The sequence below is a fragment of the Dysidea avara genome, chromosome 10 (genome assembly GCF_963678975.1).
Source record: "Dysidea avara chromosome 10, odDysAvar1.4, whole genome shotgun sequence".
Taxonomy (NCBI): Eukaryota; Metazoa; Porifera; class Demospongiae; order Dictyoceratida; family Dysideidae; genus Dysidea; species Dysidea avara.
In genome coordinates this window covers 10,981,570-11,000,634 of record NC_089281.1, presented here as the reverse complement: position 1 = coordinate 11,000,634, position 19,065 = coordinate 10,981,570, and the positions used below count along the sequence as shown (strand labels likewise).

The 19,065-nt window shown below is 36.8% G+C and overlaps 1 protein-coding gene across 2 annotated transcripts; it reads right to left on the bottom strand.

Annotated features, from left to right (window-relative positions):
- Positions 1 to 714: 714 nt before the first annotated feature.
- On the bottom strand, positions 715 to 17,055 carry LOC136237145 (inositol hexakisphosphate and diphosphoinositol-pentakisphosphate kinase 2-like). Of its 2 annotated transcripts, none has more exons than XM_066027449.1 (21): positions 16,908 to 17,055; positions 15,077 to 15,312; positions 9,639 to 9,724; positions 9,312 to 9,466; positions 8,973 to 9,125; positions 8,652 to 8,884; positions 8,481 to 8,588; positions 8,022 to 8,108; positions 6,976 to 7,051; positions 6,810 to 6,925; positions 6,692 to 6,753; positions 4,342 to 4,574; positions 4,131 to 4,240; positions 4,017 to 4,083; positions 3,792 to 3,930; positions 3,543 to 3,604; positions 3,412 to 3,497; positions 3,144 to 3,353; positions 1,962 to 2,076; positions 1,070 to 1,601; positions 715 to 1,013 (listed from the first exon to the last, which is right to left on the bottom strand). In XM_066027449.1, exons 1-21 carry the CDS (start codon positions 16,947 to 16,949, stop codon positions 838 to 840), a joined length of 3,084 nt encoding a protein of 1,027 aa, XP_065883521.1. In that variant the 5' UTR covers positions 16,950 to 17,055; the 3' UTR covers positions 715 to 837. The 2 variants fall into 2 exon arrangements, with proteins under 2 accessions (XP_065883521.1, XP_065883522.1); XM_066027450.1 differs by lacking the exon at positions 16,908 to 17,055 and adding an exon at positions 15,887 to 16,464.
- Positions 17,056 to 19,065: the final 2,010 nt, after the last annotated feature.

The window sequence follows — 19,065 nt, the reverse complement described above, 5'->3', positions numbered from 1 at the left end:
GCAGGCTGCCGGTACTTCCTATACATATGATTCAACTATTAAAGATGAAGAGAAAGCATTCTATAATAATCTGCAATATAGTTATTTAGCTATCTACTGTAACTTTTAAAACTGATACAAACCTCTAATGCACACATTACATCATAATAGTACATGCATGAGCTACAGGTATTATACATAATGGTTTAAGATATCTCGTGACAAAGAGATCCACAGATCCATAATAGCTATAGTGCAGGCATTATATTTGCTGACAGTATATGGCCTAAAGTTAAGTAGAAATGGATCTGAATCAATGAGTGATCATGATTTTAAAAATGGTGAGCTATGATGGAAACTGATTATTTTTTGTTCCAGGGATGACCATGCACTTGCTTGCATGTGTGTAGCATTGCTGTTTTGCTGTTGGACCACTGAAACTGTTGAATACATGGCTGTTTATATCTTTGAATATGTTCAACTTCATTAATGTTAGTGTTATGACCACACATGCAGTATTTTAGTGTTTAAGGATTGGCATAAAAATTTGAAATCAAAGTTCCGAGAAAGTTTTGAGAAAACGGGAAATTTTCTGTGAAAATTTTGCAATAAATATTCTGGAATCAACCACCGTAGAAACGTTTTTGCTATCAGTAAATTTACATGGAATCATGCCCACTGTAACTAATTGGTTAATTATAAAACTTTCTTGTTTAGCTATGATATAGCTACCTGTTACATATGATATAGTTATGATATAGCTATGCTAGTCACATACAGATTAAATGCATTAAATGCAAGGTGCTATTGTGCTCGAGTTTATAGTTGTGTAACTTGTGTGTAGTATAGTATTTATTATTATACAAGTAAATTTATTGAACCAGTGCTAGAACGGTGTGAATCAATACTTGAACGATGTGATCCAATGCTGGAGTGTTGCTCTTTCTGTTGTTCATTATTGCTCAAAAATTCTTCTAGTTCTGACAATGATATAGTGCAGAGACATTTTAGTGGTTTCACTGATGTAGCAAGGTCTAAAATCATGCACACGTATACTAAATTTATGAGTATTCAGTATTACAAAACTTACCTAGTTCTTCAGTGATGGTAGTAATGTCATTACTACTAGGCAATGAAGGTCTAAAATACACTAATGGAGCAACACCATATATGGATTGTTGGTCTCCTTTGTGCTCCTCAAAGTCAGAATCAAAGAGATCATTTTTTGATGCTGCTTGTCTTAAAGTTTCTAATTGCTCTTCGGTCATCAATGAAGGTAATGATTTTGCTGTTCTTTTTACCATTGCTGGTTCTATTGTGGGTAAAGCAAAATGAGAATTTTTTCTTTGAAAACGGTTTGTATTATTAGGCAACAGTCTTCTCAGTGGTATACTATGTTTCTTATGACCCAATCCAAGACTGCTGGCACTTCCTCCACTAGCAACAATCTCTTCCCTTCCCTTAGCTCCAGGGCTAAAGTGAATTTCAACTTTGTAACGTCCTTCACTATCCACTGGTGCTTGGCTATTTTCAAACAGTAAAAACACAATTTGTGTCATGTAGTTCAACTCTGCTGCACTGTCAAGTAGTTTCTTTGTATCTGCCCACTCGGGAAGATCCAGCTAATAATACAATAATTCATGTACCATATAAGCACAAAACACATATTGACATTCAGTATATATACCATACAGCATGCATTTGTGTGAGGTCTAAATTTTGCAATTGCTGAATTTCTTTCATTTCCAAGTAAATAGTGTTTTGCCGCAGTATCCAAAGATGTATGTAGAATTATGGAGAAATCATTTGTGTCTTGCAGATTTAGCAATTGCAAAAACTTATGTTGAAGGCTGTTTGCAAAAATTAGGACCTCATGTTTTCGTTTGATGAAATGCACGCATGAAACTCCATACAGTTATCAAGTCAGCAATCTTGTAAAATCTCAAAACCAAAATTTTACAGTAGTTATAGCTACAACTTACATCTGCCAAGTTTCCATATCTCAGTTTATTGACCATGGCATGAATGTTAGATTCACTGGTAAAGTAGAGTCTTGTTCTAACATGTTTCTTGGGGGTCACTGCTCTTAACAAATACCTACAGCAACATTCCAATCATGGTAACTATATGGTTCGCCTTTTATAAATGTTATCATACCTCTATGTAACAACAGCTTGGCTGTAAAAAAGGTTGTATTCATAAAAGTAAAAGTAACTGGTAATCAAAAGAGCTGATATTCAGTGTAGAGAAATAAGGTGGCCAAATTATCATGGCCATGCCAATTAGAGCTAAAGGAATTAATTAGGAACACAGCAAGAATGAATGTAGAACACGAGTAAATGAAAAGGGTCCAATATTAAAACTTTGTAAACATTCATTCTTGGCCACTTCAGATATCAGCTCTTTTGGTTACCAGTTACTTTTACTTTCATAGGCGAGTGCATGCTTTTTTTTTCAGCCTAGCTGTTTTTTGCATTAAGGATTTTACTTGTTTTTGTGAATCAAATGCATGCATTGATAAAATCTTCATTAAGCTCTGTATTAATTCTGAGGAGTTATTTATGGTTAAAGCATTGCTGACCCAGACAGAATCCATGCCAAAACACAACATTATAATCTCTCTGAGAATTACCCACATATTTAACCACCAACTTTGATATTGTTTTGATGAGCTATATAGTTTGCGATATCAGTGCTCACTTTGGTTTGTTAGAATTGCTTATGAATAACTATAGCAGTGAATCCAGCATGATCACAAGATATCAATGAATATGTAAGAATTGTCAGAATGCTCCACAGGAAATTTATTACGAATGATTGGATCCAAAATGACAAGTGGAGTTTCATCGTACCAACCTTCATTTGTTTGCCAAGAGTTACTCTTTCTCAAGGTACTTGCAAATCCATAATCCATATTTTGAGTGAAAAGATATGTGAGTATAAAGTGTCAATACTAAAGAAGCTATTCGATTTTATAGTGAACAAATCGGTGCACCTGGAGCAAATCTCCACAAACTTCTCCATACAAGTGATGTACTGTAACTTTATGCATGTAAACTTAACAGTAGTAGGCTATTGCACTTATTTGAGGCATTCACTTTTTACTTTCTGGGCCATGTGATTTAGTACTGTGAGTCTTGATGAAGTGGTCATTTTGAACTTACTTTGGATCCAGTTGATGCATGATGTCTGCACCAGTGTTACACACAGCATTAGTGATGTCTATGTGAATCTTCTGTAACAATGGTTCACAAATAGTTCCAGCAATCTCAATTTTCTCATCACTAGTGATGCCGTACTCCTGAGGCATCACCAGATCTGCCAGGTATACTGACTGCATATACAAGTCATAGGCTACCTTGAGACCAAGATGACTATGGGATAGTAGAACATGTTAGTATTGTACATGACCTACTAGTCTAGTTAGTATACCTGTTGTGTAGCATGTCATATTTGATACAGTCATAAATGTCTGGAATTTTACTGATATCAAATTTGCCATCTTTACACTTAAAATCCTATTACAATATTTTAATAGAATCTTCAATTAACATTCAAAGTACCTTCTCCAGTTTCTTCCATCTTGCAAGCATCAACTTTAAACTTTCAGAAAAGTACAAGTTCACTAACACAAGTAAAACAATTCATAATACAATATTTGTTACCACATTACGGTTGATAGCTTCACAGATAGGAATGCATACAACATAATGTCAATCTGAATGGATAAACACAGTATGGTGTAACACATACTTAAACAGACATGTGTACAAGTATCACACATTCCCATTAGCTTCCTTTCTAGTTTCTACCTTCATTCCCATCAACTTCTAAGTCAGATATTTGTTTAGTGAGGAGTGCAATATTTTCAAACAACATTTGACAGGCAACCACAGGATTCTTAATGGCATCTATTGCAGTATCATATGATGGTACCTTAGTAGGATTTAGCTATACAAAAAATTGATATAGTGAATGAAGGTATCCATATGTAGTGCTCAATGAAAGCTATGTTTTATCATAATCTAATACAATACCTGTTTTCTAAATTCATCCACATCATAAGTATTTGTTCTCATAGTGTCATGCAGTCTCTTTTTTACCCTACAAAGTATCATTAAAATATTCCTAAATTGCAATGATTGTCAAACCTGGTCATGGCCTCTTCAGCCATAAAAGCATTATCCAACAATTTGTCCACATTTCTCTTCACCATGTGGAATAAGATTGAAGCAAGGCTACCCTCCAAGTCTAATAGACCCTAACACATACAGACACTACATAGATCATACACCAATATGCTGCATATAGCAAATATTGTGTTAATGACTAAATAGGTATAGAGTGTCTAGCATTGTATACCTTAACAAAAGCAGCTGCAGTTATTTCCACTCTTCCTTCATCAGATGCGTACACTTTCAAGTCATGTCGGTAGGTGCTGTGAAGACGTAGAAATCCTGACCCAGGTAGGGAGCCATATTCCCCATCTCCCCCTGGGTAGATACAACGAAACACTTTTCCTAGTTCCTCAGCTTGTTGTCTACCAGCTGGAGTAAGTTCTCCACCCCATTTGAGAATCATCAGTAATGCTCTTCCTAAAACATTATTTTATAACAAAATAAAAGAATTTGTTAGCTATGTCGCAAGCATATTTTATATACATGTGGTAATTACATATACTTATTCAAAATTACTGGAAAAGGCATTTCTCAAATAGCCCAGAATAAGCCTTCTAGTAAAGTACTATCACTAGTACCTGCACTATGTGCATGATTGCTTTACTTGATTGCTTAGATATACTCCTTCAGCAAGCTCAACTTTGCTATGCACTGAACCTTCCACTAAAGTGTATGGTAAGTGGCTACTTATTGTTTGCAAATATTACAAGTAGAAGGAATTGTTTTTAAGTTGAATAAGGGATGAAAGAAAGAAAAAGGTGAAACAAGGAAGGTTGCCAAATACCTGCAGATATACTAGTGGACATTTTTCTTTCTACTTGTTTGTTTACTTTTTTAAATAACATAATTATACAAATGAACCAGCACATACCATATTAAAAGTTCCAGGAATGCTATAAAAGTATTTTTTTGTGTCAGAATATGTGCCCCAACAATCAATTACATTACGGAAAGGGAGGTACGGGCCATTAATCAGTACGCTTTGTCTTCAGCTATGTTCCACCCATTACATAGCATTACAAATATGAGAAGCATCTCTGCAATCAATCCAGTCACTATGGAAAATACGGGCCAGCGATAAACACAATAGCCAACACAGCCACAGGGAAGCCACATTGCACTATCACAAAGTGACACCTAATTGCATTGTCAGCGAAAATAACTGGAACACAAAGGAGGACAAAGGCAAGTCCATGGTACGTGTATTGTACATACTGTGGTTGGTGAAAAGGCACATCTTGGAATGATTTAACATTGAACAGTGAAGAAATCAAGCCCATAGCCTAATCCATGGACCATTGTTGAGTTATGCTTGGCTGGAGGCATCAGCTAGTTAGTCAGTCAGTCAGTCAGTCAGCATAAAAATCATTATCAACATGTTTAAAATTCCATAAAAACTTTTTGGAAAGGTTTTGGGTTGGTCCGAAGACATTTTTGGGCTTGGCTGTGCCTAATCAATGCTGCCAAGCTGTCATGCAGGGAAATTGAGGCTGGTTTTAGGGTGATTTATACTCTTGGCCAGCTCTTCATGATCCCTAATAGGTGTATGATACACTAAGAGAGAAAGTGATATACAGGGAGGTAAAAAAGGTTACATCATAAAAAAAGTTTGCACCAAAAAAGAGAGAAGGTTACAAGAAAAAGTACACACAACAGGAAAAAAAACTGCACCAAAATAACAAACACGTAATGAAAAACATGCCTGATAAGCAGTTAATTGTCCTAACCACTAAGCCAAACACCAAAACTGATGAATTGACTTTTTACTTCAGCGAAATTAAGTTCTTATCATCTGGCAACTTGTAGTTTGTTGTTACAAGTTGGTGCATGCTTTTGGCAGTTCTGTACAGATATAGTGTCAAGATGAGCCATTCCACTTGCACATTTCTTTATAACTAACTATTAAAGGTGCTACGTGCTTTAGCTCCTGAATAATTAACATGATGAAGAAAGAATGCAAATAAACATAAAAATATAGACAGACACCTGTTCACCTTTATAATAATATAATATATATATAGATGCAGGTGTTTGACTGTTCTACAATATAAGTTGATTATCATAACCAACATGGGAGAGGGTGGTCATACAATTAAATGATAGATCGATTACTGCTTCAGGGTAATCAAAAAGTGTTGAGGGAAGCAAAATTTAATCAAAACAAACAAATCAGTTTATAGACCTGTAAAATATACTTACTAATTACTACACCTGCTGACAAGTACTCTAACTGAACAGTCAGTATGGTCTTCAGATACAAAATAGTATTGGCTGTGACTGTTTTATCAGAGTATATTAGTCTGATTATTAAGCACATATATATTAGACGCATATTATTTATTAAGTGCACACTTATTTCTTCAAACTGCCGGCCACGGCATAATACCAGATTACTAATTTTAGCACATTATTCCAGCACAATTATCATATAGTTGTAGTATGCAATGATTTTTACAGAGCAAATGTGTGAACATTGAGTATGTACTGTACCAGCATATGTGGCTAAGTGTTTGAGAAATGATACATACACTTACCTTGACCAGGCTTAGGGTTAATAGCTTTAAATTGCACTTTGATACTTGAATATTGGTCACACCTTGTAAAATAAACATTGTAATTAAACACCATGTAAAATAACAACCACACACTTACATTTCCAACACTGATTGTGTTTGCTTTAAATTCTTGACAAATTCTGTACTGTCAGTAAATAATGATGGATTAGCATGGACCTCTTCCAGTATGTCATTGGTTACATTCAGTACATCCTATAGTAATAATACAGGTCAGTAACTGGTGACAATAGTATCTTATATACCTGTAGTTCACTAGGACTCTTTAGTTTTATTTTAAGCTTCTTCTTCACATCATACTTTTCAAAAAGTTTGACAAATCTAAGAAACACATTATAGAATTAATAAGTATAACTACACATGTATAAAAATTTACAGGTGTATTAAGACACCGGATAGTGTATTGTGCAGCCAAGGAAAAGTGTGTGATAGACATAGGTGTACCATATACTCAGAAAACATGTCTTTTGCACATCATAGCTCAAACCAAAGCATATTATTTTTAAAAGTGAAAATTCTTTTAGATAAGACAGTTCTATTCCAAATTTGAGTTAAACTGGCCAGCCATCTTTGAGATACATGCCTTCAAAATTAAATTTATCCTATTACCTTTGTGTTATTCTTCCATTATTTCCTTTTCCTTTATCCATCTTCAGAAAACTATTATATCTCATTCATGTTTAATTTGGAAGGTACGAAAACCAAATACAGCACACATATTTGTTAAATTGTGTTATGGTTGCACAACGTACTGCCAAGATGCAAGTAATGTCTGGCATGACTACAGGGTAAATAAACTTCTGATTGAAATAAGTCAAAATTGGTATGCAGATAGGCTAACCACCATACCTCAAACCTTTCATAGTTTGAAATGAATAGGAGTATTAGCTATGTAGTTATAAAGCAAATGTGTAATAAGCCAAGTACTCCAATAGAACATTCTTTCAAAACTAACTTTTAAACCAGTAACCTCTAAATCTAAACTCCCAAGTCTTTCACTACTGTGTCACTGCTTCTAGTTATCCACCTCTCTAATTCCTACCTTATAAATGCAAATTTATTTTGTCATAGTTTAGCAGTCCTATTGTAACTAATATTATTGCTATGACTGCTGTATTAGAGTGCATTATAAAAGGACCTTTTAAAGATTCTCTCTTTAATGTTTACAGTAGCTATTCTGACTATTATAGTAATAGTTGTTGCAAAAGATACATACATGCCATGTTTATAGCTCACGCTCAGACAGAGACAGGACTAGCAAAGCTACAAATGTACCAACAAAATTGCTAACCGAATATGGGTAACCACCATCTTCGTCTTCTGTTTGGGAGTACGATCTCCATGACGGATAACTGCTACCACACACCGCAACTTCAATCTAAATAAAACACAAAAATGCTGATCTACAATGCCAACTATGTCATGTTGCAAAGTGATATAAATATACCAATGCTATTAAACACCCTAATTGAACAATCAGATTTCTCAAGTCTGTTACCTAGGAGTATTAGAGTTAGTCAAAGACTATTCATTCCATAAGGAATACAGTTGTACAGTAAATTGTACTACATGCATGGAGAACATGAGTAAAGTAGGTTTGGCCATAATTTTATTTGTCTGAGGAGAAGGTTAAAAATTATTGATTGAACTTCTCAGATTTCTTGTTTTAGCCCTGTATATGTACATGATACATTTCTGTAAATCACACATAAATACATGCATGCACACATGCACACACAGTTTAACATACTCAGAGTCACTACTTGGTATTGGTACAGGAACATCCTCAGCCAAATACTCTACTGATGGTAGTATAGTGGGGAACAACTCTGGTGCCAGTTTAGAGAATATCACCTCCCTGTTGTGACAATTATTGATGTGTGAGGAGTAATACATGTGCACTATAAGAAGCAGTTCTTACTTCAGTATCTGGGCACAGTCATCATAATACTTTTGAGAATTCTTTACCAACTTAAATCCATTCACATCACACACATAAGATTTGCCTCTATTTCTTATTAAGTCAAATTCACAAATAGTTTGTTTGAAGGTATTACACACTTGACGAGCTATTAGTTTTTCTTGGGCACTGAGAATGATGGGAAATCGTTTCTCTTTTCCAGATTTGTCCCTCTGCACTTTACCATCAAGTCCCTAACAGACATAAAACGCAAAATCAGCAAATGGAATGTAATACATCTTATAAAACATACACTGGAAGATAAAACTATTGGCCACTCACTGGTGACTTTCTAGCTTCGGCATGAGCATAGTCAGGACCCACAGTATACACCTTCACATCAGTACCATCAGTAGATAGAAAATCTTCATAAACAAAAGAACCAATTTTTCTAATTGAACTTTCTGGTGAGTATTTGCTAGACTGATTCTTAACCTACATAACATTAATGGCATACTGAATAAAATCTATTTAATATCCACTAGCCTGACATTACATAATGCTAAAGTCAAATCACTAACTAGCCATATTTCTGCAATGCTTGAAGGCATAATAGTCATACATGGATATAGATTTAGTACAATGTAATGTACAAATAGTATTGTTTATACATGTACTTACCTTTCTGAACAGCTGTTGACTGCCCCCACCCACTGCACTAGGGAAGTAGATGTGAATGCCATGATCTTCAGCTGACACTGGCTTCTCCACAAATGGTTTGTGGAACACTTTAGAGTCAATTGTAAGAACGTCATCTTGTTCACTCCATATATTATCTATTGTAGAACATAATAATCTACATCACTTAAAAATATATATCAGTATGCAGACATTTGGTTATCAGTGGAAACATACCACACACACACATGTATACGCACATGTATACACACATGTACACAGTCACACATGCGCGTACGCCACATGCACAGTAACACTACACACACTTACCAGTGGTTCCATCCTTGTTTCTATTCAATACAGCATACTCTGGTACAGGTACCCCAGCCTCCTTTAGTTTCTTGAGTACAATACGTCTACAGAAGCAAATGGACTAGTTTACTCTACAATAAACACAACTTTGTGATTTATTGAACAGCAAACATCAGAAGCTGGCACACCACACCTGTGGTCCAACAGGAACAACACAATTTTCACAACATAGCTCCATAATACTTTGTCCATGCAAGCAAGACAGTTTTTAGTCAGTAGAAAACACCAAATTTGAGAATACAGTGGATTCTGGGCTTTCTGGCATAGATGGTCACTTTTGGGCCTAGTCTTAATAGGCAGGACAAATATTTCACTTGAAATATTTGATTTCCCCTTCAATATAAGCGTAGGATTTCATCCTGGTCAATTATCATTTCTCTTACGGGCTGCCTCTGCCAACACTTTGCCCACTGCTATCAGTTTTCAGCATCAATCCATGCAATGTGATGCAAAGTGCTTATTGTGTGATTCCACCTGCCCTATATACTACAGCACATGTTTTAAATGGTTGTCCCCTCTCGCTTTAAGTCAGCAGAGATACACTTACCATCACAATGCTACTAAAGCATCTTAAGTAACAATTCCAATTGCCCAGATATTATTTAATTCACTATGAAAATGCTATGTTGGAATTGACTGGACTCTGCACATCATATACAATTAGCCCTTTCCAGGAAATAATCCAAAGTGGAATACCTTTAATTGTTGCAGAGATTTAAAAGTATGTAGCTACCAATTGCAAGTTACTATATGAGACAATTAAAATTACAGTACCAGCCAGTCTCTGTGAACAATCTGCTGAATAACAGCATCTCCCATGTTGTTTGATAGTCTGTAAATGTATTCATCTTCTGAAAGAATTTTCTTAGTTTAATCGTGCAAAGAGTGGGTGAACTCAGACAACCATATTTAACTGTATTTTACTGTTGTAGCTAAATTTTATTTTAGTAACCACACCATGCCAACACAGGTCCCTTATGCTGTAGTCTTGTTTGGTCACACACATCCAAAGATTCACCTACCTTTTTTTTTCTTTTTGTACACCTTCTGCATCATTTATCAATGATGGTTTCATCTTTCTTATGTTTTAGGAGTGTGGGGGGACAAATAATTTCATTTGAAATGTCCCTCTTCTATTGATTTTATTGACTGTGAAGAATTTCACTTGAACTATTTAATTCCCTTTTAAATGTAAGGCTGTGCTGCAAGGGAACAAATAGCTAGTTTATTTGAAATATTTATAGCTATATTTATAGCTATACCCAAGCTATACAGAGCCAAAAAGTTAATATATGTAGCTATATGCTAGCTGTGGGAGAATAAATTCACTTACTTAAAATATTTGTTTCCCTGCTGAGCCTCTACCCTGTGGCAAACACTTGCCTGAAGTAGAGTAGTGGTGGTAGTTATGACACACATAACTTCAAAGCACTAATAAGGTGAAACAGTAAATGGACCAAAGAAAGGAAAAAATCCCCCCAGCCCCAGGATTCAAACTGCAGGCCAGCCAATATCTAGTCGAGCACCACACCCAATCTCACCACACTGAGTCTCCTCCAGGAGGGATGGATTTTAGCATTTATTGTTTCAACCCATACCAGAAGTGTCTTGCAATACAATAGCTACAAATAGAAGCTATGATAATTACTACACAGATGCTAACAGCATCATGGAGTAAGCCTTAAGTGACTTGTACAGTGGCAGCGGTTTTTGCTATATGTCAAGTGGCAGTACTTTATGACATAGCTAATTAGTTATGGCAGATCATCACCTACTGAACTGGGTAGTACTACTGTCTGCTGATGTATTTAAGCTATAACTTTTTACAGATTCAAGATATGCAGACACAAAAAGTGATTATATCTTCCTGAAGATCAGCTGGGAGGACAGCAGTGTCATATAAAATAACTGCACAGTATTCATTATTAAAAAATTTGTATTACTTAATGTATAAAATGACTGCATGGCCCAAAGGGAAGCTTAGACTTCACTACTGATTACCTCACTGATTAACCTCACTGATTACTTTGTCTATCTATTTACTTATCAGTCTCTCTTGTCCTACTGGTGGCATCACAGTTTCATCCTCTTCTTCACCATGGCATGAAAGCCAGAGTGCAGTCAAGAAAGATCACAAGAATTCAACACAAGACCTCATTTGTTGTGTCACAATCAATATCATAGCAAAGTACACAGCTTCCTTATTTGCTCTTGTTACTACTGTCCTGGGTATGGTAAGGAAGTTTTAGGACATTGTGATGATTTTCTGTTTCACTCTAGAACTTGTGAGGCTTATTTTTTGTATTTAGCCAAGTAACATAAAGACTTATTATTGTGGGGCTTGCTCAAACTTGTGCCAATTATGTACTGTAGCTTCCATACACTCAGGTACAAAAAGAACATACTTTTTGAAAGTGAATTTCAATGATGCAGAGAAACAAACCCAATAAGAAATTGCATTAATATTTTTAAAAAGTAATGAATGATTGCATCTTGCTTTGTACAAGTAGGTTGTTGTTACATTATGTTCTCAAATCTGAGGTGACCGACAAATTGTCAATTTAAGTTGTGGTTAAGTATTGGTGATCAATGCCTACACACATGGCTAAGTAGTTATTTTGATGTCATTTAGCCAGACCAATTAGTGGTCAACCACTTGAGGCAAAGTCTGAATTCGAAGGTTTTAAATTTTGAAGAGTGCATATTTGGGTGGATTTCAAAGAATAGAAATTCATGTGAAAGATATCAATACACATGCATGCTTGCAAACAACCAACTTACTGATGGAATAATTCCCGTCCCTATGCACTGGAGAGAAGAAACTGGGAGAGTCTAGAGTGGTATAGTTTCTGGCACTACAGTTGTTTAATTGATAGTACAATATCTGCCCCCCAGACAGTAGCCACATCACAACCTTGAATTATTATAATTATAATTGTCTCCCTCAGATAAGAGCCACAGCTTTTAAGTGAATATGCTGATTCAAGTGCTGACTAAGACAAGGAAACCATTAAAAACAAGTTGTCTTCTTGAATAGCATCTTTGAGAGGAACCACGGTGATAAAAAGATTATAAACTCAAGAACACATATAAACACCACAGCCTTATTTGGCTGTGGTGTTTAGATTTGGCCCTCGGTTTAGATTTAGCCCTCGGTTTGTAGCTGCCTTCGCATAGCAACCTTCGCATAGTAACCTATATATATATATATATATATATTATGCTTTTCCTTTTTAAAAGTCATAGTACCGGCAGCTGTTACCCAGTAAAATACGTTATGTGTCAAGATTTATGCCTATGAATGTTTTCCTTTATTGCACTAACAGTGACAATTTGAGATGGTATTACTACTCTAGCTACTAGGATTTGGCACTTTTAAACAATGCCATTTTGATCAATGCATAGTGGAAAAACCCCCACTACATTACACAATAAGAAACCACAGTCAGGTGTTGATGAACACTGTCATAAATATTGCTTCTGTTTATTGTCATGATCATGCACATAACTGAAGCCATGTGCAATTTTCCCTACAGTATACATTGTTGTGGCTGGATGTCCTTTAGCTGGGTTGAATGCAGAGGAATATACACTCGTGGCTTCTGTAGTATATGCCTAGACTGCACATTGCTGGAGAATCAAATCACCACTGGCCAGCGTCTGTAATTTTATTTAATAGGGGGTTTAGTGCCAAGCTAGATTCTCACTCCCTGGCTTTGGGTTCCTAGTGAGATAGTTCCAGTATATAGGGGAAGATGGAGACAGTACAGCTGCCCATTCTCATTGGATTAGAATTTTGCTTACTTTTCTTGTGTAGCATCATCACTTTATAAATGCTATCAAAGCTTACCCATGGGTCACAGGTAGAGAAAATTTTCATGGTTTAGCAAAACCTTCACCATTTAAAACTTTTCCCTTATGAATTTTGTATAGTGACACTATTTTACTTTTGTATATCAGAAACTAACAAGATTCCCATAATCAGTGTTGGGACAGTAACTTTATAAATGTAACTCGTTACATATTACATATTATTTACAACTGAACTATTTAGTTACAGTTACATATTACCCATATAATAAAGTAACTATAATAATATTACATAATATTATTATATTACTTTGTGTCCACAGCCTTAAGCTGTCACATGTGAAACTATACCACTTTATCACGTGACATGATTGCGTTGTGGGACAATGTGCAAATCTTGGTTATAAGCAAGAAGCTGGTGAATAAGCTTCATTCAGTAGGCTTCATTACTTTGTTGTGGCTAGGCGTTACTCAGTGGATTACTAACGAGATTAGTAACTTTGTTACTTAAAGTAATAATATTATGTAATATTAGACTCGCTTCATTACTTAGGTAACACGTTACATTTGCAAGTAAAGTAACTTGAGTTATATAACCTGTTTTTACAGCATATTTCGTTATATTACTTCGTTACCACAAAAGTAATAATTATTATGTAACGGGTTACCCCCAACACTGCCCATAATGTGCACTTTTTATATTACATACATCTATCTCTATAATATTAAGGCTGGGAGGTAATACCTAAATCACCTATCATAAATAAGAAGAAATTTGCTTATCAAGATAATAGTAAATTTTTGTAATCTATTGTAAATAAACCACAATCAGATGAAAAAATTGTGGAAAGGTGTCAATCTAGTTGGGGAAGTGATAAAATTTCTGGCTTAACAACCATGTCATGATTTTACTATAATGTCAACAAATACGTAAAATTGTATTTAAAATACAGTCCTATGATGTCACATCATAATTGAGATAATATCGATTGTCGAGATAAAATGGTAGCCATTTATCAAGATATAGGTTTTACTATTATCGCACAGCCCTACTATATATACATATAACTGTTCTATTTGCAATTTGTGCATATATCACTCTCACACATGCACAGAGGGCCACCCAGAGAAATTAAGGGACCCAGGGCAAAGAGTTAAAGTGGGCCCCCAAGGGTTCCACTCTGAATCACAACTTCAACTTCAGCCTAGTTGTCAGTTGAAGACCAAAAAAAAAAAAAAAAGTCATTACATGCTAACATTGACAATAGTTGCCCCTCACCAACTATATCTCCTTATTTATAAGCTTGTACTGCTCTATTAGAGTATCAAGATCTGACTGCTCTATTAAAGTATATCGATCTTTTAAACAGGTATCCAAGGGACCCTTGATAGGGCCTCCTGGGGCCTTTTTCAGGCTGGGCCCAGGGCAAAATGCCCCAGTTGCCCCCCCTGTGGGCAGCCCTGCACACACACACACACACACACACACACACACACACACACACACACACACACACACACACACACACACACACACACACACACACACATACTGAGACACACACACATGTACACATTGCACAAACCTGTCCAATAGGTCATACTGAGACTCCAAGTCATTGATCAACAGTGGCTTTCTTAGTTTGGCATACTTTACAGCCTTGTCAAGGGGGAATCCCACAGAAAAGAAAGCAATCAAACAGTCACATATCGGCCAATCTTCTATTGGATCATTCAGTATCACAGACTCAGAGAACACAACTATCTCTATATTGGGATGTTGTAACCTCTCTAGTATAGACTTCATTGGCTGAGAATCAACCTGTAAAATATATATATATTACAACCACTGACCAGCTACAAATATTGCATCCTAATTTTATGATATACGGATGCTACATTTAGTACATGTAGTACATGACATATTACACATTACAAGTGATCAATTACATAATTATGTCAGTGTAGCTGTGTTGGTTGCATGTATATGCCCATTAAATACTATAGCTACTGACATCTGGGCCAAACTTTACCGGCTTGTTTGTGAGGGGTCCAACACCAACTGGAATCCCATACAAAATGTTTGAAATCCCATGTGGAGTCTGACAAATAAAATCTTCAAAATCATTACTTTTTATGTTGCATGGTACTGAATTCAAAGGATTTAGAAATCCAAATATTTTGTTAATTATAATTAGCTACAAACTGGAATCTGACCAAAATTTTAATTGAACAAAATTCTTAAGTATTTTGATTGGTATGGGATTTTGTTAAATTAATCAACTATAATGATCACCGAACTACATCATAGAAGCTAGCTATACCGGCTCAGAATAGTAGCTATGTGCTCAAGGATAATTATATAGCTAGTATACTGATATAGCTAAAAGCCTTACTCGAGCCTTATTTAATCTCGTAGACTCTATGTATTCTAGTTATTAAAAATAGATTAGTGTTGTCGTCGGTGTTGTCCAAGACCATCGGGACAGCTGTGAGAGGGTCCAAAAGCGGCTCAGTATAGCTCCCTAGATCAAGGCCGGGGACTTCAGTCATACAACTTCTTCATCAAGTACACTGGATGTCTTGCAAGTTTCGGCACACACAGGCCGATCGAATTCAGATTGCACTACTGGTCGGTATCGTCGCCGGGGACCAACTGATTCCTGTCCCGTATACCGGTCCTCAATTCAGAGAACATCATGTATACTGAGTTCCGAGCCGAGTCGAGTTCTGCCGGCTGGTAGAAGTCCTGCCACTGAACTCAGTGCTTCAATAAGTGTACTGAGCAATCCCAAACATCCTTGACTCAGTGTGAATACAATATTTGTTCGCTTTTTGGTTAACCACTGCAAAATCACTACATGAATGTACTGAGCTGACTTGCTCGCTGATTTGTTACATCATATAGCTACCGTATAACCTAAATATTTCAAGGCGCAAATATTTCGAGGTTGAGCAATGTTGCTAAAATTAAAATTTCGCAGATTTGCAAACACTCCCAAAATGTATTAGACTATTGGAGGTCTAACTATTTCAAGGCTAATATTTTCGCTGATAACCCCCAAAACCGCAAAATCAGCGAAAAATCCCCCCCCCCCCCCCCCCCCCCGAAATATTTAGGCTATACGGTATCTCTCCGAGCCATATAGCTAGTCCGAGCGCATCTCAATCGACTCACATGTACTGGAGGAAGCAATACCTTAGACGGCGGTTAGAGGTAAACTCACTCAGGAAACTTTATAAAGGACATCAGGAGCCGTGGTTCGATGCCTACATGCCGATGCGGCAGTGTCCGGGCCGAGTATAGCTCTGTAGCTATGCACCTACCAGAGGCTCTAGCGACTCAACAATAACATGCAACTGACTGTGACAACATGCAAGCTCATGCACTGCTGATATGAGGCTTTACCGACGTACCTTTTTCGTTTTCACGCTACAGATGCCTATGATCAGTGTCATCACGGCTTGTTTATAGCTAGCTATACTGTTGATTTGTCCACTACGTATTCCAAACTGACTATAGAGCTCAGAATATATAGTCTGTAGATATTCAGGCTAGTCAACACATAATGATGTAATTGAGGATGTTATGTAATGTTATAGCTATTATGCCGGCATAGTGCAGACTGACTAGTCGAGTCTCGCCCCCACTGCCCCAGACCCGGATATCTGCATATGGGGGCGAGACCTTGACGTAATTCTACTTCATCCTGTTTACCATGACCAGAAATACAAGCAGCAGCTAGCTACTTTGGTGCGTGCTGAAAGTCGCTTAGACTTGACTGATTAATTATTGTCTAATCATTGACATTGTCGCCGTTACTGATTTTATTTGTTAATAGCTTTTTTGTTGTTGTTGACTGTAGTGATTTCATACTATAATTGCATTGACTTGTTTATTTTGGCTGTTGTATCTATTCACCTATTCATGTATTAGTCTCCCATAGGTTAACCATCTGTCTCAGTGTTAAAGTGTTGCAGTTAATAAATGTTATTTGTTAGTTTTGTACTTTGCACTTTACCTTGTAACTTGTATAAATAACCCTGTATGTTTGTACCAATTCATTCTGTACTTTACTATGATATTGAGTTTAACTGTGAAGTCTTGAATGTGTGCGCTCCAGCTACTTACTTAACTCACAGTTATTACAGTGGCGACGAGGATTAACTGGCTATGGCAGCTACAGTAGCAGGGATTCATGGAACTATTGGGGAATTCAATTCTACTCAAGAGGACTGGACCTCTTATGTTGAGAGACTACAGCAGTACTTCGCAGCAAATGATGTAGCAGAAGGCAAACAGAAGGCTGTACTGACTTCTAAGTGCTTGTGGAGTAGCTACTTACCGTCTCATCAAAAATCTTTCAGCTCCAGAGAATCCTGCAGACAAATCATATACTCAGCTAGTCAAACTGGTACAGGATCACCATAATCCGACACCTTATGTGATAGTGGAACGCTTCCGGTTCAACTCCCGTAATCGCCAACAGGGCGAGTCAGTTGCAAATTTCATAGCAGAACTGCGACATCTAACCAGATATTGTGAGTTTGGAGGTGCTTTAAATGACATGCTACGTGACAGATTGGTGTGTGACATAGAGAATTATTATTATTATTTAGCACAATATTGACGAATCACGATATTGTTGTATGTGGTCTGGGTTCACTGCCTGAGTGTCTTCTCTTTTACATACCTATCTATAGCTGTTTGGCAGGTGGTCAGGTCCTTGTCCATTAACGGTTGAATGTCACATGATCCGTGGTCACGTGATCTGTTAGCGGCCGGACGGGCTCGAGGCTGCGATTGCACGAGCCTTGGTATCTTTTGTGTGGCTCGATAGGCATTGTTGGCCCCTTGCACAGCTAACTCGAGCTTCTGTGGCTGCGAGTTCTATAGCCCAGAGAATGCCCACGTGGGGTGGTAGCTATAGGCTAGTGGACGTCCATTAGTACATAGGTAGGCGCTTGTAGGTATGCATATATAAGCTGTTCTGTCTAGATTACGGTGCAGTGTGAGCTGGCTTCGCTAATCTGATTGCCCACTGTGCCCGCTGATTAGCAAGCCGTCCTGTATGGACCACCTGACCACCTGTGTGTGCGTGTATATATTATGTTGTTTACCTATGAGGCACCGCAGCTTACGCGATCACTGTTTAAAGGTTGATGTATGCACGTCTGTTTGATTACAAGTTATAATGTTTGGTGGCGCTGAAGTAATTATGTGAAGCCGTACAATGCCCATTTGTCACTATTAAAATTAGCCCACGTGCTTAATTAGCTATTTTACGGTGGTGGAGAATTCTGCTTGTGAACCATGTAGTCTACATTTAAAGAGTTCTTATGATAGTCTTTAATGTTGTAGCTTAGCATGCCAAGTTCCGTGAAATCACCCGCTTTAATTTCGTGGCTATTAAACTCTGAACTTATGAGCCGATTTTAAAAATAACTCACCCCAGAAACAACCTAGCGCTAAGCCGCCTTGGCTCTTATGGTTTCTCACCTTGTAGAACAACTCTATGGAATCCTTTTTAACGATAACAACGTGGAAACTGGTTAAAATGCAAACCTGCATTTT